General features: G+C 56.2%; 1 protein-coding gene across 3 annotated transcripts in view; it reads right to left on the reverse strand.

The window, feature by feature from the left end:
- PKNOX2 (PBX/knotted 1 homeobox 2) overlaps window positions 1-23,607 on the reverse strand; it is a 254,565-nt gene that overhangs the window by 78,516 nt on the left and 152,442 nt on the right. For 2 of the 3 annotated variants that reach the window (XM_037038199.1, XM_037038200.1), the window contains exons 3-4: window positions 22,573-22,707; window positions 5,191-5,299 (exon numbers count right to left, since the gene is read on the reverse strand). In XM_037038199.1, coding sequence (XP_036894094.1) covers window positions 5,191-5,277 — 87 coding nt within the window. In that variant the 5' untranslated portion in view covers window positions 5,278-5,299; window positions 22,573-22,707. The remainder of the gene's footprint in view (window positions 1-5,190; window positions 5,300-22,572; window positions 22,708-23,607) is intronic. The other variant, XM_037038201.1, reaches the window with a different exon arrangement.

Genomic DNA, 23,607 nt, shown 5'->3' on the forward strand with positions numbered 1-23,607 from the left:
GAGCTGTCAATCACAGCCACAGAAAAGGCTTAGGGGGATGTTCAAAGCTGCTGAATTAACTCCATTGCTGCAAAGCGAATGAGTTTCACAGGCAGCTGAGCAGGGGACCCCCGCAAGGCAGGGGCTCCAGCCCTTAAAGAGATGAGAGGAATATAAAGTGTGAAAACATCTGAACTGGCTTCTGACCTCACAGCTGCACGGCCTGGGGTGGGGGCGTTCACAGCCAGGGGCCCGGCCGCCCCCTCTGCCTCCAGTTAACGACCGCAGCAAGGGAACCCTGACGGCTGATCAAAGGTTCAGCTGCCCAGGGTGTCTGCTGCCCTGGCCCTGCCCAAGTGGGAGTGGAGCTGGGCATGGGAGGGACAGAGAGGTCCAGCCTCCCTGCTGAAGCAGCCCAGGGAAGGTCAGATAACACCACCTTGGCCCCAGGTCCCAAGCTCGGTTTCATGGGGTCCTGCACACCATTCCCCCCGACTCTGTGGGCTGCAGATTAGAGGAGGATGGAGGAACCCAGCTTGAGTGGAAGGGTCCCAAGGTAATGCCAGACTTCCTTCTGATGTGAGCTTCCCGCAACGCCCTGAACCAAAAGGTCTGACAGTGGCCCTGCCTCCCCCTGGTCAGTGACAGGGCTGCATCCTTGGTGAGCTGCCAAACCTTCTTCCTATTCAGTACCATCCACCAACAGGTCACGCCACACATTAAGTACCTCACTGCCTACACATCAGTTTGTCCCTAAACTGTTAACTGCGTGCCCTCATCAGAGAGGCGGTGCCCAGTGGGCGAGATGACACCCACAGGACGTCTGCTTCTGAGTCTAACGTGCCTGTCATGACATGCTGAGGACGAGAGGGCACAGGGAGACCAGATGCTGAGCACGTGGGCAACTGAACCAGATACAGTGCTTGTCTTCCCGTAGGCCAAGGACAAAGATGTTTGTGGAATGGTCTGTGTCTATGTTTGAGGAAGAAGGCGGGTGGGGTGCAGACAGCAGCAGTTTTTTGTGTGTGGATGAGGCGAAGGTGGGGGCGGGGCTCAAGTCCAGAGGTTTCCTGCGATTGTGGTGGAGGCACCCAAAACGAGAGCTTTGCTCGGTGGGCGATGCTGCCCGTGGGGCATTACAGGAAACGGGAGGCCTTGGAGGGCATTCAGAGGTGGGGAGGGGGTACGTGAATGCAGGGTGCGAGCCCGGGAGTGAGGGGGCTGCCGTGCTACCACAAGCGTTCTGGGAGAGACCGGGTGGAGCTCGCTGCGAGGGGGAGCAACAGCCGAGACCCTTTATAAGCAGCGGGGCGCTGGGCCATGGGAGGGGGGTGTTGCGAGAGGCCAGGCGGCAGCAGAGGCACAGAGATTCACACAATACGGAGGGACCACACACCTGGTTCGTGCGGGTCTCCTTGGAGAGTGTTTTCCCTAAACCATCACTATAGAACTTTATGGTCCAGATGACGCGCCGCTGCCTTGCAGGGCACACGGGAGGGCCGTCTGGATTAGGGCCCAGCTACAGCACACGCTGCACCGGAGGTGCTGCACGCAGAGATGGCCGGTGCTGTGGCTCCAGCAGAACCTCACAGGAAGCCACCAGGAGGAGGATGCCAGTAACAGGGTCTCCAGTGGCCACTGCTTTTGCGCTAAGCTCATGGTCTGTCTTTAGGGCACACTAAACGTGGAGCAGTGTCCTCACTGGTGATCACCGAGCTCCCCCGAGTCGGACAACGGAACCGGACGCAGGGCCCAGGCGCTGAATGACCGTGAAACCCACCGGGTGTGCCCCACAGCAGGGGGCCAGGACCACTGCTGCTCCTCTACTGAGGTGGGAGGAGGGAAAAAACTCCTCATTCTTAATAACTTTATTCCCTAAACTTCAAAAATGAAATTGCCAAGTTAAGAATTTGCCTTGAAAAAAAATTCTAATTTATTATAAAGAAGGTCCGGGGCTTGGGAATTTTTTTAATGCAGATTCCTAATTTTCCAAAGTGAGGTTCTCCTGTGCATTTGAATAGATTATGCTCGGTGCTGCTAGCCCTTAGCACAACGGGAACTTTATTAAAACGACTGCATGGGTCTCAGAGGGAGGGCTCCGCTTCTCGCTTCCTTTTTCATTTTGGGGACTTCATATCAGAGACCATCCTTTTTGACTGTGGAAGAAATTGGGTTTCCGGGGAGGTGATCTGGGGATGTGCTCAGCTCTGCAGGCCTCGAGGAAACACGTCGTGCTGAGTGCCCACGTAATGAGATTAGACCTCAAGGAACGAGGAGGAAGTGGGGGTCCTTTCCACCGCGCCCCATGCGTCTGCCCCAAGCTCCCACTGGGCCTGGCTTTCCCGAGGACACTGCGTTTCAGAGAGTGGCTGGTCCTCTAGGAAAATGAGCACTCGAGGGTCATGGAGCAGGGCTTCCCTGAGATGCAGGCTCAGCCTCTCGACATCATAACGCCAGGAAGGCAGGAGGGCCCAAGCAAGTTCCCCAGCAGGACACTCACAGGGAAGACAGTCCCCTGCACAAGTCACACTCAGCAGCTCCCGAGAGTGGAAAGGAGGGCCTCCTGAGAGTGGGGAGGGGGGCTCTCCGAAAGTGGGCTGGCCTCCAAGTCTAGCACTGGCCCGAGAGACGGCCTTTCCAAACCGGGAGCCTGGGTTCTGGCCACGGCACCCACCGCTGCCCACCCACCCATTCCACTGCCGCCCTGACTCCTCCCAAGATTCGCATCTAGATCAGTTTCCCTGGGAACCAGCTCTGGCCCAGGGAAGCCCCATGGCAATCTAGCTGTAGCCTAGTGGCCTAGCCAAGGCCATAAAGACCCCCGACCCTGGCCTGGTGACAACCATGGATGTGAGATTTCCTCTCAGAGTCTTCATTCCTGGACATCTGGGGTCACGAATAGGTGTGTGTGGCTTCTCCAGTGCAAATAAAGGTGATTTTTCTTTTCTCTTCTTTTTTCTTGCCTTCCTTCCTTCCTTTCTTCTTTTTTCTTTCTATTCCCTTGCTCGGAATAAATATGAGTCTCCCTCCTTCCTTCCTTCATTCCTCCCACACATCCCTCCCTTCTCCTCTCCTTTGGAGAGGAGAGACTTGGGACAGTCCCTGTGCCGGGAAACTGGAACCCCCTTTCTCACTCCAAAGGCCAGGACAGCTCAGTGGTGGCCTCCAGGGGGCCTCAGTGCTGCTGCCCCGCCTCCACACCCTCGGGGGCAGCTGGGAGGTACTGAGGCTCAGCCGCAGGCGGAGGCTCCCCTACCAGACTGTACCTGCCTCAGCGTCCGTGGGCAACACAGGCCCCTCCTGCAGCTCTCCTGCTCATCCCCAGCAAATCCAAACTTCTCCCAGTTGCCCAGACAGCAAAACAGGTCGGGGGAGAGGGAGTAGCTCCCAGCTGCCAATCCAGTGCTCCCTGACCTCCTGGCCCCACCCCACTCAGTTCCTGAGCCTTGGGTGTGGGAGTGAGGGCCTTTGCACCCACCACCTGCTAAAGGCAAGTGGTGTCCTCTGGCTGCTCCCATTGCTACTCTGGGTCTTGGGGAGCAGCACCCCGCTACAAAAGACACAGCGGAAGTTCCTGCCTGTTTACCAACACCTCAGGGCCCCCAACACTGCCTGAGAGAATGAGGGCACCGGTCCTGCGCCTGCTGAGAAGGACGATGCTTGCCCCTGTCGTGGACCCTGGGTTCTCAGGTCTCCACCAGTCCTGCTGCCTGTTCTTCATTCTCTCTACAGAGGGAAAGGGCCGGCTGTTGCTCGCCTAGAAGCTCTCACACAGCAGCGCTGTGTCAGTGCCAAGTCCAAGCTGGGGTGAGCCATGGAAACCCTCTGACGGGGTGGAGGGTTTGCTGGGCGTGAGAGCAGGTGGTGTGGGAGAGCCGGGAAGGAGCCTGGAGTCCAGGTGTGGGAGCAGGGGTAGGGCAAAGGGAATTGTGCTCGAAGGCTGGTGAGTGGCCCTTCCGCAGGTTGAGGAGGCAGTGGATTTTCTTGCTGGACTCTCTGTAAAGTATAATCTCACAGGGAGGGACACCAGGACAGGTGGAGTGACCACTATATGCTCCCTCCAGGCTGGGGTGCTGGGACGAGAGGACCTCATGTGAGCAAAGGTCTGCCTGCCCTGAGACCGCCTCTGAGCATGCTGCCCTGCTGGGCAGAGCTCTGTGTGGTCCACGGGAGCAGCCGTGGGTGGAGCGCCTGTGAGGGGGCGTCAGCGGAGAGCCGAGGCAGGGAGGAGTGAGAAACGCCGCCTGGCACATGGCACGGCCCCGCTTTTGTTCAATGAGTGAATGAATAGTCTCCCTGGCTGCGTTTCACATGACAGATACTTGATAAATAATTATTGAATTAACACTGACTTGTGAGACCAGAGCAGAGAAAAAGGACAGTGGGAAGGTCAAGGTCAGCAGATGGAAGCTTCCGTGAAAGCAGAGCGTTGCGACTAAGTGGGAGTCTCAGAAGAGTGAAGGGCGGGGTGAGGCGCACATGGGGGAGCAAAGGTGAGAAGTGATCAGCTTCTTCTAACCCTAACCTGCCCACAAAGGCCGGGCCTGGCTTCCAGGAGGAGGGGCGGAGGCCGTGGGAAGATAGGGACAGGATGCAGCCTTCCACAGGAGCTGAGGCCAGATGGGGGTCTTTGGGGAACCGGGGGGCTGCTGTGCCTGAGCCGAGGGGCAGAAACCGGGGACCCAAGGGAAGGGTAGGAGGGCATAGGGAACCAGGCCTGTTTTCTGGGTAGAAGCTGAGCAAGTCCTGAAGGGAAGGGAGATTCCTCCGATAGGCAGGCAGAGAAGGGTGGACAGAGGGACTCCAGTGACCCTGAAGGGGCAAGGGGGGCTGCATGGGCAAAAGGAGCCTCCTATTAAAAAGTCTCCCCAAACACGTGGAGGCAGATTCCCTTTGCCTGTGTCTCCTCCCCAAGCAAGGGGTTTGCAGCACTTGCCTGATGGCTGCTGTGAGCGAAGCAGACCTGGTGGAGACAGTGCCGTGGCTTGGCGCTCTGGGCAACGGTCCTGGTTGCTGGCAAGTTACCCAGGTAGGATCTGAACCCTGCGTTTGTCAAATGCAACCATTCTCTTTCGGGGTCTGTGTTTGCCGAGCTCTCCCCAGAGAGGCCTCCCCAGGCCTGACAGGAAAGGGTCCAGAGCGCACCAGGCCCTGCCCTGGGCCCCTGCGAGGTGACGCACCCCTCCCGTCGGTTGGTGGACACTCACTCACCTGTGGACTGTCCTGGTAGGGTGGGGGAGGGACATTTTGCGTGGCCATCATCGTCAGAGCTGGGGCTGGGGAGGCATGTTGCATCATGGGATTGATTCACATCAAGGATCTGTGGCAGGAGAAATGGGGCCACACGTTAATACTGAGCACGGGGAGCCCCGGAACCAGCAGGTGGGCATCTTCTCAGGCTGGGCCACCTGGACTAACTGGACACAGCAAGGGATGAGAGCCCTTTAGGGGACCAACTGGGAGCTACGCAGAGAGGCCCAGGAGGGGCTTGCTGTGAGATGTGACTTGAAAGAAACGATATTCAAATCAGATGTGGGACAACCTGTACTAAGCCATGCTTAGTTTAGCACCAGCTAGGGGTGGGGGCTGGGCGGGGAGGAGAGGGGGCAGGGGCGTGGCTGGTGGCAGCACAGGGCACATGTAAAGACAAGACTGCTTTCCCAGTCCCAGGCCTCCCAAGCAGCCAGCAGCACTGTCTGTGCAGGGAGGCCTTGGGCCTTCGCCCTCCCATCTCCAGTCCCCACCTCTGCCCCATCCCAGGTGTGCTCACCACACCCCCTAGTGGTGGGAAGGGACGGGCATCTGGCCCCCTTCTCAGACTGGAGGGTAGAGGAGGCCACCCCCTGGTGACCTGGGAACACCTGAGAGCGTGGGGAGCACCCAGCACCTGCGGGCCTGTCTACGTGCGTGTTTGTGATTATGGGCACGTGAAGGCGCTGCCCGTTCTGCAGAGGGAGTCTTTCCTGCGGCTTTGCTCCACGTGGAGTGATGGCCGTGCAAGGGCCAGAGGGGCCATTGGAGCCCCGTGGTCCTCCCCCTTCTTACAGAGGAGGAGACGGAGGCCCAGGGGAGTTTGGGGGTCGGGGTGCTACCGGACAGAGATGGAACCCAGGTGTCCGGGTTCCCAGCTCCTGGTCTGCTGTACTGCGTCCCCGATCCCCACCCCACGACAGGACAGCGAGCTGCCCTGCTGGACCTCAAGCCTTCTGCTTGACCCAGAACGTGCTGCTGTAAGTGGAGACCGCCTGGCAGTGCCCCCTGCGGTAACAGGACGCCCAGAGAGTTGTTTAGCTCAGCAGGTGCCCTGAAATACTTGGAGCTGGAAACCACAGGCCAGCTTCCTGATATGGGCCTGTCGCTGTGGGGCTCGGAGATGCCGGAGAGCCTCTGTGGGTGCAGGACCTGTCCCCCAGGGGAGGGCGTGATGAGCTGAAGACCTTTGTGACCCCAGCACTCAGACACCCTTCTCCTCACGGCCCCCTCCCACCCTGCCCCCACCAGGGTCTTTCAGAATGTGCACAGCCTGAATTCTGGGGGAGTCTGATGGTGTTCCGGAGCTGCCCAATAAAGGGGGGCTCTCGGGGCACCACGTGGTATGTACGTGTGTGTGTGTGTGTGGAGGGGGTTCTTTTTCAGGAAGGGTAGAAAAGGTCAGTTCAGGCTGACCCCAGTCTCCAAGGGGCCGGCTCTGCTTTGACCCTAAGTGCACACGTGAAAGCACCGCGAGTCCAGGGAGTCACGCAAATACAACCAATGTCAGCCGTGTGCAGGGAGCGGCGCTGGGGGAGGGGCAGGGGCAGATGGGAGCAGGCCAGGTCCTCTCTGCGAGGCGCGTTGGGAGTGGAGGCAGGCGACAGCCCAGCAGGAGAGGGGAAAGGGGAACGGAGGTTGGGGGAGGCGCGTGGTGTGGCGCGGCAGCTTTTCCTGTGCGGACAGTGTGGCCCACAAGTCACTCCCCGAAGCCTCTGATGCTTCCTCCTCACCCCCCTCACCTTACTATGAAAGACGGCCACCAGGATGCACCTGCAACAGAGGGACGACGCCCCATCTCGCTGAGCACTGAGACCCAGATTTGCAAAGAGGTTCCAAAGGGCCCTGAGAGGAGCCCCATCTCTGGGAAGGGAGCTGATGCCTGTTTATGTGTCAGGCCTTCATCTGGGTGTCGGTAAACATTCCAGGAAGGTCAGGGCAGAGTGAAAGTTTCCAGAAAGGAAAAGAAGATATAGGTTCCTTAAGCAGGGTATAGGCTCCTTTCAAACTTTCCGAATTAAGGCTTTTGAGAGATTTGAATGGGTGCGCAATCTCTCTCTTTTGGTCCCTCAGAGAATAAAGACAATAGGGGTATGTTGGGGGGGGACGTGTTAGGCTCAGCCTTTCCTGGGATTCTGGCAGATGAGGTCAATCTTGTTGGGCCTACAGGTCCTGAAGGCAGATCCCTTCTGGGGACACCGATGTCAGATGCTCCTTTGCCAGAAGTAAGTGAACCTCTGTGGGGCTGTAATGCCAGTAGCCTCCAGCAGAGGGAGCCTGGGGGCAGAATCTGGGGTGGAAGCTCAACAGGAGGTTTTAGGGGCAACTGCCGCCGGGTCTGGGTCACTCTGTATCCTCATTCCAGGACAAAAAAGCGGCAAAGCGGAGGAAGTGCAAAGAGAGGAGGATTTGGGCTGAAGGGAGGAGTCTTTAATCTGCATTCTTTTGTTCCTGGTGGAACGACTGCGAGGTCAGGTCACTGTAGAGTCACTGCCCCTAGAAACGTTTGCAGCAGCAGGGGGCTACCCTGCCTGCCTTGAGGAGGGGTGGTGAGTGCGCTGCACCCAGAACAGCGCCTGCGAGGCTGAGAGGAGGTTTTCCAGTCTGGAGCCGCCTGTCTCAGAGGACACAGGAAAATTTTCCAAGGATCCAGATGGCTCCCCCCCTCCCCCGCCCCGGGTCACCACAGGCCACTAGACCACCTCCCCATTTTTCTCTGAGGGCTTCTCCTGCAAGAGAACAGAAGGCCTTTTCATCAGGGGCTTAAGTTTCCTTCTCTGCTCGCTCAGACACAACAGCCTTTGGTCACCTGGCACTGCAGAGACCTGCTGTCCCTCTTCCTCTTCTTCTTTTAATCTGCACTGAGGACACATCTTTACTTATTTTAGAAAGGGGGGAAGAGAGAGAGAGACATTGATCAGTCCCCGCCCCCCATCTAGTATGTGCCCTGGTAGGGGATCGAACCTGCAACCTAGGGATGCGCCCTGACTGAGGATGGAACCCACAACCTTTTGGTGCACAGGATGATGCTCCAACTGTCTGAGCACCTGGCCAGGGCAGGTATCCACCTTCTTTACTTCACCAGTTCCCAGCACACATGAACTGTCCCATCCTTGGGAAAGCCCACCACCTAAGCTTGGGGCTTGAGGGGCGATGTGGAACTGTCTGGAGAAGAACGTGGGATCTGCCTTGTCTTGCCTGAGACCCCACCACTGGGGTGTGGGGAGCTCCTTGAGCAACTTCTGGGTGCCAGCCCTTTGGGGAAGCCCACCCCTTCCGCACTTCCTCTGGGAGCAGGGAGGGGAGCAGCAGGAGGCCTTTGAGCCCATGTCCGGGGCTGGGAGAGGCTATGCTGCCCTGTCCAGAGGCCCTGGCGCTCTGTTACCAGACACCAGGTCACTCGAGGGAGCACAGCCAAGGCTGCAAGTGGAGAACATGCCAGGAGCCATTTACCACAGGGAAATTTCCCATGGAGGACATGCTCGTGTGGAAAGATTGCTTTTAATGCCGAAAACCTTTATTATGTGACAGCTAAGAGGGGAAAGAAAAAACACCCTAATGCAACACTCAACCCTACATGATATCCAAGGAGAAATTGCGTCACTGATATCATCAAAAGGAGCTACCAATGCCATTTTCCAGCACAGGGTCAGGGGTGGAGGGAACCAGTGAGGCAGCCTGTGTGGGGTGGAGTGGGGTGGGGGAGGGTCCGGGAAGGACACAGCTTTAGGAGGTAGGAGTGGCCAGCTCTCTGTCTCCCCAGTTCTCTGGCTCCCCCAGCCCTGCAAGTGAGGTCCTCAGGCTGGAGCCCAGACTGAAGCCTGTTGACAAACAGGCTTAGAAACAAAAGACCAAGCTCGTTAGGAAGGAGCTCATTAGGACTTGTTGACATGAAACCCATTACACCAATTAACATTCCATTAACTGCGGGGGCAGGAGGGGTTAACGCTGCCCCCAGTAATTGGGCTGGGGTCCTGGGGTTGGGGGCTCAGGGCCTTAAGGATGAGAAACAAACTCTAATTGGCAACTCTCTGGCCAGCTGGCCCCCGTGGCATCTGTTCCTGCTCCGGAACCTAGCTCAGTCCGCACGGCCTCCCACTGAAGTGGAGAGGGAAGGAAGGGACTGGGCACCCGTGCTCCAGACTGGGGACTGGCCCAAGGACAAGGAGGGGTGTATCTCCACCCTCTCGGACCCTGAGAGACGTGCTTTCTTCATCCAGCCCCTCCCTTCTGGACCAGTTTCTTATTCCCGGGGAAGTCAGTCCCTTCTCCTTTCAGTTGGATGTGATGCCCCGCTCACCAAAACGCTTTGGAAGAGCTAGAATCCTTGAGGCCCAGAGTCTAATTCATCTGAAGAGTGTTGTAGGTAAGGGCAGAGGGATGGGGGAGGGGCACACTGGTCCTGAGCCAGCCAGCCTTCGCTCCCTCCCTTCCTTCCCTCCCCAGCATGGCAGCTGAGAGGCACTGCCCAGAGTCCCTTAGGAACCCTTCTCTTCTGCCTCTGACACACCAGCAGTATTTTCATTATTTTCCTCCCCTTGCTACAAGCAGAGGCTACATAAGTCCCATTCTCTGTCCGGGCCTCAATTTCCTAATCTGGAAACTCCTGTGATGTGAGCCTGTGCTTAGGGTCCAAACATCTGCATTCCATGCCCAGCTCTGCCACTTCTGTGTGGCCTGCACAAGTCACTTTCCCTCTCCAACTGCAAAATGAGGGATTTCACCAGAATGTCCTGAAAAGTCTTTGCCCGTGGTTAGCACTGAACACAAGCTTAGCTGAATGGGCTAGAAACAGTTGGGGTGCAGCTTGAGACTGAGGGATGGAGGCCCCTGAGGTCCCAGGTGGCCCTCCTCCACCCCAGCCCACAGCCCCCAGGTGGTTACCACTGCTCCCCGTGACCCCAACCAGGCAGGCCCCTCTGAGCAGCTGCCCAGGCTGGGGTTCTGACGTCTAGACCGATTTGCAGGAGGCTGAAATAACACAATGAACTCAGCAGGAGAAACCAAAAGGCTGCATTAGTAACCAGGCTGGCTTCAACTTCTCCCTGTGGAGCAACTGCCTCAACCTGGCGCAAGCCATTTATTTTCCTTCAGCTTAGAGAGTTTGGTCCACAATGCCGGTCTCTCGGGCCCAGCGCCCTTCCCGCACTCGGCCTGTAGGTGGCGCCGCGGAGCCCACTTTAATTGCATTATGTAATATAACCTGTTTACTAAATCATGTAATCAGTCGCCTCAGGATTTACAGCTTTGGATGTGTATAGAGAATTGGACTTTGAGTCAAATTTGAAAACAAATAAAAATGAGAGACAGCTGCTGATGATAGTGTGATATTCATCTTTTGGAAACAAAGCACCCCACCGCTATAAATTATGCCTGGAAAAGAAATGTTGGTGGTGGGAAGGAGTTGGCCAAGTCCCCTGTGCTGGCAGCTCAGAGTGATGAATCTTCAAATAATGGTGTCAACCTGTCACTAACTTCACGTGACTCTGTGGATTTATCTAAAGAAACAGAGACACGTGCATGAACACACACAGATACACACCCACCCAGGTCTCTTCACAAAACCTGGAAAGGGCTGGAAATCACGAGTGGAAGGAACTCCGTGGTCCCTGCACGTGGGTTCCTGGAGTCAGCACCGGGCAGTGACAGGAAATGAGACCAACGTGGGGAGGGCGAAGGGGACCGGGCGAGCGAGAGGATGCACCTGTGGCCTGGGAAGCTTTCGAATGTGAGGAGGTCTGGTTGAAATGTCTCAGAATGATGGGAAGTGGAGTCGGCTCCCAGGAGCACCCCCCCCCCACCACAGCACCGCACACCCTGGACCTGTGGCTTTTCATTTCACTCCGGTGCCCGGTTGCTTAGGGGCCCGAGGTACCGAACACAGTGGCCGGGTGGATCTGTTTCCCCCCACCGTCTTTCTGACCTCGCAGTGCTGGGGGCAAGTGGCAGTTCTCTAGCCTGAGGAGCCGAGGCTTGGAGTGTGGTGTGGGAGCCCGGGGTGGAGGGGCGGCCGTGTCTGTCTGTCTCGGCAGGCAGGACAGACGGGTGGGAGAAGCAGTGAGTAGGATTCACTGTCGGGGTCAGATCCCCAGGCTTGTTACTGTCCTAAAGGCTGGCTGGCTACTCGAGTTGAAAATGAGCCACCACTCCATTAATCAGGTCTCAGGGGATGTCAGACCTGGCACAGAGCCCAAGTCCTTGTAGGATGTCCCTGCCAGGAGGGCCACTCCCCTGGTGCCCCTCCGGGTCCTGCTTGGAACTCTCAGTGGGAAATAATTCTGTCCTGACTCCAGCCAGAAGCAGAGAGGACAACCACGACAGAGGGCAACTCAGGCCCTCTGGCTACCACAGCTCTCAGCACTCGTTGTCATTTGTTACCTTTCTGGGAAGCCTGTGAGGTGGCACCCGGTCAGGCCCTATCATGGTGATGCTGGTCTGCAGAGAGCAGAGCAGAGACAGAGCAGGACCAGCCTGAGTTTGGACAAGGACTGCGGGCTTCTGTGCCCTGAGAGATGTGGCCGTCTCTCCCCTGCTCCCTCCCCTCACCCCAGCCCCTAACTGCCCTGTGGAGTGAGTGGTCTTTGGAAGGCTGAGGAGCCTCTGTAAAACCATAACACCTAGAGACCCCTGCTCCCACCCAGGAGTGGGGCCTCTTCCCCATGGCCTGCAGTCCTCCTCCCAAAGGCCATCGTCATCTCCTCTCCTTTCCCACCCCCAAGTCTATTTAGCTCTTTGCTCTTCATCTGGAATAACAATTCACCCTCTGTGTGGCTGGGTCAATGGGTCACTTATGCCCTCACTGACCCCAGCAAAAAAGCTTGGCTGGAGAGAGCCAGTTGGGGGAAGGGAATTTTATCCCTCTATCCCTCAGAGCCCATGGTTTATTGGAGAGGGGAGAGGTTAGAGGTCACACAAGGCAGAGGACTTGACTACACCCTGATGTGAGCTGGGCTGCTGGCCGGCCTTCAGAGACCCACATCACCCCCCTCGTCCCTGCCCAGGTCTTGCGAGAGGAGCCCCATCTTGCCCCATTGCTTCCTGCCACACCTCTGGGATCCACGGGCCTTTCCCTTCCCAGCACGGCAGGGCCCAGAGTGCAGGGCCACTGCCCCGCCTCCTCGACTCCCCCTGTTCAGCTATTTTTCAGTCTGGCTTCAAAAAGTGAACCAGAGTCAGGATTAGGAGGGAGAGCCCTTCCCTGCCCCAGCCCTCTGCTGCCTGGCTCTGCCTCTCCACACTGGGCCCCGAAAGGGGCAGCCCCCCACCCCCACTTTGGTTGTCACGCCTTTTCTGGCTTCAAAAAGCCGCTGATATATTTTACAAACTGAAATAGCAATTTAATTCCCCCTGATAGTGGCAATTGTGCATTAGATCTCCCTACCGAGGAGCTTAACAATGATTCCTTTCATCCAACTGCTTGCTGCGCCCTCGTCTGAGAATCGGCCCCATACGAGCAGGCAAGAGCTCTCTCATCACCCTCCCCTCCAGCTCTCAGCACCTGAGGAAGATCCTCATCTCCTCTTTAAGCACTTTACAACTTGGCGACTTCCCCTCTGGTTCCTTTAAATAAAGTAAAACAAACAGGCCAACAAACAGAGGGGAGGGGGAAAGCATGCTAGCTGTAAGGGTGAGCACAGCCCCTGCCTTCTTCTCATAAACAAGGGGCTGCACCTTCCCCTGCCCGATTCCGCAGGGGGACAGCGGCCGTGGCCCCGATGGTCACCTCTAATCTGCTGGAAAGTGGGGGCTTCTCCACCCCCCCCCCCCAAGGGGAATCGCTAGTCTGGTCCTGAAGTCACATGCTCCCACAGCTGGGCCCTGCTTTAGCCAGTGATGCTCCCTTCAGAATGCCCTTCCCTTCCCGGAGCCCCGCCCCTTGTTGCTGCATCCCGGGAAGGGAGGTCAGGGGCCTCTTCGCTGGCCTCGGGGTGGAGAACACAGGCAGGCTCCTGGCAGCCCTTCTCCCTGCCTGCCAGGAGTGGGGTCCTGCCCTCTCTTTTTCATCTCCAGCCCCCTTCATCTCTGTCTAAACAGCGTGAGTGGGAGAGGTGGGGAGGCGCAGGGAAAGGAGAGCTTGAGGCCCTTTATTCAATTATTATTTTTTTCCTTTCAAGCCTCCAGGCCGCCCCAGCCATCAGGGGGCAGAGGCAGGCTCTCCAGCGTGGGGGTGGGGATATGGGGTGGCGCCTAGGGTGAATCCCAGGGCACCTCGGGCCCGGGCCAGCCTGCTCCCTGAAGACACCATCACGTGCCCTCCTGTCTGCACACACACGGAGAAACAAGTCTAAAAATGAACCCAGGGACTGAAATCCCCCTCGACAAGCCCGATTCCCAGGTTTGTTATTATTTGCCAGGAGCTGACAGCAGACGCTGTTCTGGAACCCAGCTGAGAAAACAACAGGCCAGGCCCCTGGGGCTCAGGGCTCAGCAGAGACAGCCCAGCAGCCCCGGTGCCAGGACCCAGGTGGAGGAACCTGCTGCCCTATGAGGCGCCAGCGCGGCAGCCACTCCCTGGGAGGCGGGGTGGGGAAGGAGAGCAGGGGCAGCCAGGGGCTGAGGGGCCGGGAGGTGGGGGGCAGGGAGCATCTGCAGCAGCAGGACTGGGTTTGGTGGGGTCCGCAGAGGTATGAAGCCCTGACACTTGCCCAGTCTGCCACTCGCAAAGCCCTCAGCGCTCCCAGAGGCAGAGGATCCTGAGAAGGTCAGCCAGAACTCTTTTCTCTGCAGGACTGTCCCACATTCTCTGGCTGGATGGCATCTGGTTCCATTTTTCAAACATTCCTCCAGGACAAATAAATGGTCAGGAGTGAGGGCCGCAGAAGAAAGTGGTGCTCAAGGCCGTGTGCCGTCAGAAAGCAGCTACTCATCCCGACAGGGCCCTACCCAGCAATGCCAGTCCTTCCCCTCGGGCCTTTGTGGTGCTGTAGGTGAGCTCATAGAAAAAGGGAAGGACCAGGGAGAGTCCACAGCCATGAGGTCAGCTGGAAGGAGGACAGGCAGCCCCAGGGAAGGGAGAACAGTGGGGTGGCTGCCACAGGAGAGGAAGTGATGCTGGGCAGCAAGGCCACTCCTGGCCACTGCCACTCAAGCCCCAACTGAGCAGACACACCCTCGATCACCTTCCGAGAAGTGTCTTCTCCATGCCTGTGCTGTCCCTCTCCTCGGCCAGCAAGGCCTTCTGCACTGCACTACCCTTCATTGAAACGCAGCTCAAACCCCCATTCCTCCGTGAAGCCAGCCTCCACTTCCCACGGCAGGGCCATCCTCTCACTGGGAGCCTCGCCTGCAGACAGAGCAGGGCGAGGTGGTATGAAAGGTCTCAGTGTGCGTTTCCATGTTATGGAAAATTGCTTCCGCCCTATGTCCTTGTTGCCTTTAAACCTTATACTCCTGGACAGATAAGACCATGGCTTTGGCCTTGACTGGGTGGCTCAGTTGGTTGGACGTCATTCTGCAAAGCGAAAGGTCGCCTGTCTGATTCCCAGGCAGGGCACAGGCCTGGGGTGCAGGGTGGACCCCCGGTCAGGTACAATATCCGACATCTCTCTTCCTCTCACACTGATGTGTCTCTCCCTCTCTTTTCCCCTCCACTTTCCTCTCTCTAAAAATAAATAAATAAAATCTTAAAGAAGAAAGACCATGGCTTTGCCTTCTCTTTCCTCCCAGGGGGAAGAGAAACTGTAGGACGTGATCTCACAGAGAGATCCCGAATATATGCACAGTCACAATATAATGTCTCTGGTCTGCCATTCAGATGTGAAACAATCGGTCACGTTGGGGGAGGAAAACAGGACACCCTACCAGTGCCCTGGAGTGGACATGGATGGGGGTGAGATGGTGACACAGATTAAGAGCAACTTCCAGCAGAAAGCCCTCCCCAGGCACCTGGCGCGTACTAAGCTTCTTACACAGGCGATCTTGCTGCTTTTTCTCAAGGACGCCAGAGTGTAGGTGTGCTGGCTGCCCCTCCTCACGGGACGGAGAACTCAGGCCTAGAGAGGGCAGGAGAGCTTCCCAATGGGATGCACAGTCTGACTTCGGAGTTTGGGTTTGAGCTGGAAGCCTCCGGGGGGAGGCAGGAACCAGCAGCGGGGAATGGGGCCCTGAGAAGGAGGGGATGCGCACAAGGAGCCAGGCTGACTGTGGAAACAAGCTGCCCTGAGTTGTCAAAGGTGATGCTGACGTTACTCGGACATTCACCAAATGGGGGCCTTTGTGCACCAGTTACTCCTGGTGCCTTTGGGAGGAGGCGGGTGAAACAGCAAAGGCTTGTTTCTGGTGCCCAGTCACGGTCGGACAGTGGTGCGCGTACAGACTTGTTTAAATACTTCACTGCCGTTTCTGAAACCAGTGGGAGTGGAAAGCTGAAAGTTCTCAGGCCAGAGGTAAGAACGTGGTCCTCGTCTCCGTGATGCACCTGAGACGAAGATTGGAACGTTGAGCAAATCTCGAGTCTTGACTGTAGACTCGCTGGGCTGTGGGTTTGGTTATGAAGGGAGGAATAAAAGTGAAAGGCCAGTCTGAAACGAGGGAAACACGTGGCTGAAGACACATCTAGAAGGTGACGTGTCATGGGCACCGGATCGCGTCTTTCAAGCTGCCTGGCAGTGAAACTCTGGGGACACAGGCTTCACAAGAGTGGGGGCTGTCTGTGCCCTGACTCACACTGACCAGGATGCTCTCAGGGTCCCCTTCCTGTCAGCCAGGACCAAGGGGCCCTGGGGTGGTCAAGGTTGGGTGGGGCCAGCCCACTCTCCGCACCTATCTCTGCCTGGCCTTCTTTCCCCACCCCACCTGTGGTTTTGGGGGACCACCCACAGCTGCAAAAAGTCCCTGTTCGAGAGAAGTGTGCCCATGACTCACAGGCTCAGAGGCCTCAGGCTGTATCTGTGGAAAGTCTGTATGTTTGAGTAGTACTGTTTTTTTTCAAGTCAAGGGACCCCATCCTTAGGGGGCATCCAATCTTCTGTCATGCCTCCCGGAGTCATAGCCTTATCTCCTGCAGAAGTCCCTCCCTGAGTCTCCTCATGTCCCAGGTTCCTCTCCGGGTTCTCAGCCCGGAGAGGTCCCAGGCAGGTGTTGGAGAGGGTGGTGGTGGAGTCATCACCCACAGCCTCCGAAGCAGGCAGCCATTAAACAGGAGAGCTGTGGTCCGCCTCCCAGTGGCTCCTGGCTGTCCCTTCTCCAGTGACACACCCTTTCACCTCCAACCTTGAAAAGGGGCTTGTCATTCTCTGGCCTCTAACAGGAAAACCTTTAGTCATATCCTGGCCCTTTCAGTCCTCAGGCACCAAGGAGAAGAGTTTCATATGAGCCGCAGAAGCTTTGAATACCAGCAACTTTTCTGAAAATTGTAACTCGCATCAAACCGTACTTCTGCTTTTTGTGACAACAGCTCATTTCCTGTTGCTGTGGTCTCAGTGGGAAGACAGTCCAGTCTTCAGTACAGAATCTTGTGGACTTGAAGTTCAAGATTGTGCCTCTATTTTCCCCTCTTCTTCCTCCAGTAAGGTGGACCCCATTTCTCAGGGCAGGGCAAGAAAAGAAGACTGTCTCTTTTGCCCAGCGGACTCTGGCACTCAGGGACTAATTAGGATCCTCCAACTCAGAACAGAATGGTCCCCTGGGATCTGCGCCCTTGTTCGTCTGGACCTTCCCATGTCTGGCCCTCAGGGAAAGGGAGTGGGGCACCTTGCCTTTCAGATCTAGAGGTTCTGTCCAGAGCAGGCAGGTCTGGGCAGGCGGAGGAGCTGCACAGGGGTGTCAGTCCCTAGGGCCAATCTCAGGGTGGAAAGGAGGAGTAAACGAGACTTTCCATCTAAGATGCCACCCCAAGGGCACAAGGTGGCCTAAGGCAGGGGCAGGTTCCTGCTGTGGGCAGGCCTCTCTGATCCTTTCTTTTTAGGGCTTAGCCATCTCAGGTCAGGGCGTCTGCTGTTTCTTTGTCCCTGGGACAGTTGTCGTGGCCAGGGATCCTATCACCGACAGGAGCTGTGTGTGCCTGTGAGCTGGGCAAGTGTGAGGAGTAGGGGAGATGGGCAGAGTGGGGTCAAGAGGAAAGGAGCCCATTTAAAAATGACTGGGGGGGGTTCAAAGAAAGGAGTTCCCAAGGGGGACATTGAGGGGATGCTGAAGCAATGGAGGGTTCGGGGAACTGTCCCTGGTGGGAGGCGGGCCACTATAGCTGCCCTAAGCTTGACCTCAGCTTCTGTCTCCCTTGTCAGTCCTCACCCTCCTCCCCAGTCCCAGGAGCAGTGGGACCTCAAGGCTCTGAGCAGATTGCAGAAGAAGACAGTGGCAGAGAAGGAGTGTCCTGAGTGGTCGTGAGGTCTGATTTCTCCCTGTTCAAGGGAAAACCTGCCCAAGTTCATGCAGAGAGCTGGACATAGGGTCCCAAGTAACAAATTCAACAATCACTTCCTGTGCACCTACTATGTGCCAGGCTCTGTGCTGGGCAGAGAAAGTTCCAGAAGAACAAAACAGGCGATTGAGCAGAATAAATAAGGAAACAATGAAACGGAGGGCTTCCCTGAGCTGAAGCAAGACAGGTGATTCAGACTGAGAGGTTTCCCAGGCCCTGAGAGCCATGAGAAGAATAAGGGAGCCAGTGTACATAGAGCTTGGGCATGCCGAAGGGAAATCTCAAGACTTTGAAGGGAAAAGAAAACTAAATGTTTCTACAAATTCTCATTGCAAGACTAGAAGTAAGATGCCCTGGCTGGTGTGGCTCAGTGGACTGAGTGTTGGACTGGGAAGCAAAGGGTCGCTGGTTCGATTCCCAGTGAGGGCACATGCCCTGGGTTGCGGGCCAGGTCCCCAGTGTGGGGCACATGAGAGGCAACTACACACTGATGTTTCTCTCCCTCTCTTTCTCTCTCCCGTCCCCTCTCTCTAAAAATAAATGAATAAAATCTTTTTTAAAAAAAGACCAGAAGTAAGATGGCACAGCAACATCTTCAAGATGTTGGACATAGGGTTATGAACTCAGGTCAAGTTTGAAGGAAAACAGTCTGTTTTGGACGTGTAGGAACTCAGAGTTGATTTCCCACCCATTGATATAAAAAGGTTCCAGCAAAACAAAGCAGTGGGGGACAGAAGACAATGTCTACTCAACCTGCACACGGGGCCCAGTGTGACCTGAGGGGTTGGGGGACAATGAGAGGGACTGGGGGGTTGGCCATTACCCTGGGGGGCTCATCACTTTCTACAAAAATTTCATTTCCTTTCCCATGGTCAAGTCACACTTTGACCTCTGTAGCTGAATAATATTTCCACTTTATAGTCGCCCTACGGTTCAGAATACAGAGGCCACTGCAGTTACATGATAGAATATGAATCCTCTAAACCTTAAAGATATGAAACATACTATCATAATAGTATAACTATATATAATACTATGTACTATGTTATATATGCCTATGACATATTTACTGTATTAGATAGAATGCTCTTCATTAAACATAGATATCAAATATAGTTTGATAAACATGATCAATTGACACACGCTGGCTGGGGAAAATGCGTGCTGATCCCCCGCTTTCAGAGTAGGGAGCTAACAGGGAAACACGTGAACTCGGAAGGAGGGACTGAAGCATATGACCCACCATAACAAACATCAGCCACTGAAGTATATGACCCACCATAACAAACATCAGCCAGCGAATACCACATTTTTCAGACTATAAAACACACTCTCCAAATTTGGGAGGGAAAAGGGGTGCATCTTATAGTCCGAATGCAGCTTGCCTGCCTCGCTGTGGGAACAGGACGTCGGCCTATGTTATTTATGTTATTAAATATTTTACCACATTTTTTGTTTCAATTTTTCCCCCTAGTTTCCTCCTCTAAAACTTAGGTGTGTCTTACGGTCTGGTGCGTCTTATAGTCCAAAAATTCAGTAACTAAAATCAGTGATAGCCTGGCACTGAGGTTGGCTTTGAATGGTGAACCTCGTGGGTCAAGGCTGGGAAAGGAGGAGCACCTTTTATTCTATCTTATCTTATATCTTGTATGTTTGCTTTTCCTCACACATATACTTTAGTTCTAATTTTTAAAATAACTAAAAGAAATAATGAGCATCTATGTAGAAGAACACTACACAGTAGCCAAAACTAAGGCAGTACCTCTACTTATTTTGACTTGGAAAAGTGTCCACCATGTGACCTAGGTTTTAAAAAAAGCAAATTTCTAGTAAAGTATTTAAAACGCAACCTTTAACTGTGTCCAACTAAACACCAAAACCAGCGCACTATGGGCCGCGTGGCCTGCTTCTGGAAGTCTTCCCTCTCTGGTTTCCAGAAGATGCACATCACCTTTGTTCTAGGTCGGAGCTATTTTATGGGTGTTTCAAGCAGGGAATGTAAGCTCTTGACTAGAGTGATCAGTGCAAAGAGTGGTCTGGAGGGAGCTGCTCCGGGACGAAGGCCTTCCTCAGAGACAGCTGATGGAGACGCAGAGGGAAGAGGAGAACCCGAGAGGGGCAGGTGTGAGGACTGACAGGTGCTCAGAGAGCTCCGGTAAAAAGCAGAAGTGGAGCCTCATCTGAGCTCACTCTACTGGATTCACGTCCAGAAGAGAGAGAACAGGGCTTGTTAAAAGCCAGTGTCAGGGAGAGGGGCTCTGAGACGTTGAAGCCTGGGGCAGAGACCTGAAGCCGTGGCCTTGAAGCGAACCCTGTGGGGAGGTGGCGGGGCCTGTGATCCATTTCAGGAGCTGCTCAAGGTGCAGAGAGCTGTGGACGTGAGCAATCAGACCAGATGGAGCTTCCTTTGTGCCCATGGAAGGAAGCAGCTTTCACGTGGGTGGGAGGCAGCATGGGGCGACTGGGCCCCACAGCCCACTGCACTCACTACGTGCCCGACATTGTGTGAAGGGCCTTCTAGTACATCAGTCTGTCGGACCCTCACAGAAGGGGGACCCTGTGAGAAAAGAGATGGTGCCCGTTACCTAAAGACAATGATGGTCGGAAAACTGGAGGGGCCTCACTTGCCCCAGATCCCAGCGGCAGAGCCAGCACCTGGGTTGGTCTGGTCTGAGTCCCTGCCTAGGGATCGGAGGCCACCAGTGAATGTGCGATAGTGGACCGGTAAGAGGAAGAGTGTCTCTCCCGAACTGGGGCACAACCAATCCCGTTTTCCTCCAGAACCCTGTGTACGAACCGGTCTGTCTCCCCAGTTCAGGAACCCCGAGGGGCACTGATTGGCTGTCGGGAACCAGGCTATCCATTGGCCCAAATGGGACCCTGAAAATCCTTGCCTGTCCCTGGGGGGTTTCAGCAGTCAAGGTGCCCTTTTTCACGGCTTTGAGCCCCGCAGAGCCCTGCTGTGCCTGGGGGCAGAAGGAGATGGGCTGGGACGGAGCCTCAGTGCTGGGAGGAGGAGAGAAGCTGTCGCCCCCATTCTTGGTCTCTGGATGCTCAGCTCTATACCTGTCCCCCACCAGCCTCCAGGGCTCACTCAGATGTTGCCCTGGGCCCCCCGTGGCTCCCTAGGTGCCTCTGCCTCCACGGAGCCGCTCACTTGGGGGCGGCAGGCAGGCCCAGGAGAGTCTGTGTCAGTCCGGGTGTGTCATTGACACGTGGAGATCATTAACAAGGCTTATTTTAAAGTTCTAATTGCAACATGTAAATGCTCCCCAAACTGATGTGTAATTGCTACCCCCTCCACCCCAGCCCTTCCCTTCTGGTGCCAGCTTTGCAAGGAGAGAATTAGAAAATAAAAAGGGGGTGGATTATGTAAGCAAAAACGATTTTAAAAAAAGAGAGCAAGAGAGCTAACAATTTAAGTGAGACAGCTGGTCGCTCCTCTGATTGCCACACTTCCAGTATCAGTTGCAAAAATGGTCCCTGCCGCTCACACCCATCGGAACAAGAGTGTCAACTATATTCGGTTCCTAGCACAGACCAGCCTGGCACTCCCTCGGCAAGACAGCTCAGCGGTCAGTGTGTGTGTGTGTGTGTGTGTGTGTGTACACTGTGGGGTGGGAGGAATCGGGGTGATAACTTGAGGTGGCCGCTCTCTCATCCCCAGAAGCCTCCGTGCTACAGAAAGAACCCAGAGCAGGGGTTAGCGCTCTGTCCACCAATTCCCACCCTTCCCCACGTTCTACTGTGTAGGGAGGGCAGGGGCCCCTCCACGCTCCAGGCACCGTCTGGCGGGTTTGGATGCCAGAATCTCCCTATCTCCTTCAACCCCACCCCCCACCCCCCGCCCCACCCCCACAGCCATCCCCTGCAGTGGACTCTTTTCAATAGCACTGTGCACACAGGCCCCAAAGACTGTGAGCCTGTCTCCCAAGTGGGCATCACCCAGCCCAGCCTCACCAAAGCCTTGACCCCTCCAGACATGCCCTTGTCTCTGGCTTCCACCTCCAGGAGCCACAGCAAGTTGCAGCATGTGCCCCAGCTTAATGCACCTGACACAGAGCCCCCCAAACAGCCAAGAAGGGGACGGTGGTCCCTGGCTAATTCTGCTGCTCTCAGAAGGTGGTCCTCTTGAATATCTGTGTATTCACTAACTACCTGCTCGGGAGGCAGGCCTCCCATTCACCTTTCTGGTTAACGCTCCCTCTCTCTCCAGGGAAATCTCTCTCCAACATCTTGAGGATGTTGGCAAAGATTACTGCCCCCCAAATGACGGCTGATGAACTGTAAGGTCCTGGTGGCCCTGAGACAACAGGAAACTTACACAGTCCTGGGCGGGGTCCCTTGGAGTTGGGGGCCAATCTCACCACAAGAGACCGGCCCTTCCCACGGCACACCGGGAGGAGGAGTGCTTTTGGGGTAACTGGATTGCCACATCCCTGCATCTACTGACTTGTCTCCCAGGGGAAGTTACTTAAGGGGATTTAAAGAACCCTATCTGATAAGAGGATTAAATGAGATTTTCTATTCAAAACGTTTTCTACATTCTAAAGAACAATTTTCGGAGTTCATCAGAAACACCTGGGACGCAGTCTCCTTCAAGTTCATCATCAAAAGCACGTGGGGTGCAGACTCCTGGGCCGTAACTCTGACTCACGGACGCAGACTCCAGAACTGCACTTCTGGCAACGCGCCCCGGTGAGGGCGCACACTGCAGGGGTTTCGGGGCTGTCATCCCACGGCGACGGGGCAGCAGCCCAGCCCTCTGCACCCACGCCATGCACTGTTCGCAGGGGGTGCAGGAGGAAGGGGAGGCACGTGGGGAAGGGCAGCACCCTCAAACTGTCCTTGGGGAGGAGACCTGAGACGTGAAGCAGCCCGTGTGCTCTCCAAGGGAGCAAGTGCAAAGTGCTGGCTGGCGTCTCGGGCTGGGTCTCGAGGCTTTTGGAAGACAAGAGCGTCTGCCCGGAGCGGTAAACTACGTGTGAAAGGACGAAGAAGCACGTCTTACTGTTCCTGATCCTGGTGGCCTCCTGGATGGCTCTCGGGAGACTCACCCCCCTCGTCTCACTTCCAGCTGGGCCAGAAAGCCTTCCTGTCAGCTCCAGCCAGCACACCTGTGAGGAAAGACAGGGCAGCTCTGAGAAGGGAAGGAGGGGAGGGCACCTGGGCCAACGGGGGTGCACCACCCACCTCGCCCCCAGGCTGGCTGGACAGGGTCCAGTGCTTTTGCCCTGCGGGCCTGGCTGCCATCATCTCCCTTCAGGTCTCCCTCCTCCGTGTGGCTGCTGGGGCCCACCCAGCCATTCGAGAGCCCAGCGGCTCACCACAGCGGGAAGTACCCTGTCGTCATCTGTCTGGTTTCCTGACACCCGGCGTCCATGCGGCCTGCCCTCCGCACCCCCCACCCCACTGTCCCCAACAGGGCAGGGAGGCCTCAGTGATGCTGGGCCCTTGTCTTAAACTGCTGGGAACACAGGGGAAAGCGGTGAAAGTGTGACCATTTCTGATGTGTGGATGGGTTTCAGGGGTCTGGGGCCTGGGAGCCCCGGATGGGGTGGGGGGAGGGGTGCCCCCGGTCAGCAGACCGGGAGAGCCAGGAGAGCAATGGGCCCCAAGTGGATGTTAACAGTGAGGGACGGGCAGCCTGTGGCCCCAAGGGAGCTTTGAGTACACGACTTTCATTTTAGATTAAATTGAATCTCTTTTATTCCTCACTATCTGAAAAGGACCAAGGTGTTGGGAGATGGAGGTCGATGGTCAGCGCCGCCCTGCGGCCCGGCCTGGCATGTCCCAAACTCGCACTCCCACTTCTCCCTGCGGCTTAGGGTGGGCAGGGCGGGGCAGGGCGGGGGGGGGGGGGNTCCCCTCGGGCGGGGGGGGGGGGGGGGGGGGGGGGGGGGGGGGGGGGGGGGGGGGGGGGGTTGCTGCCTGGTGCCCGGCTGTATTTTCAGCAGCACCTGGCGCCTCTTCAGCCAGGAGCCCCAGCCCTGCACCAGAGGTAAATGCATCTTTAA

The sequence above is a fragment of the Sturnira hondurensis genome, unplaced genomic scaffold (assembly GCF_014824575.4).
Source record: "Sturnira hondurensis isolate 20B ecotype Veracruz unplaced genomic scaffold, ASM1482457v3 Scaffold0024152, whole genome shotgun sequence".
NCBI classification, from domain to species: Eukaryota; Metazoa; Chordata; class Mammalia; order Chiroptera; family Phyllostomidae; genus Sturnira; species Sturnira hondurensis.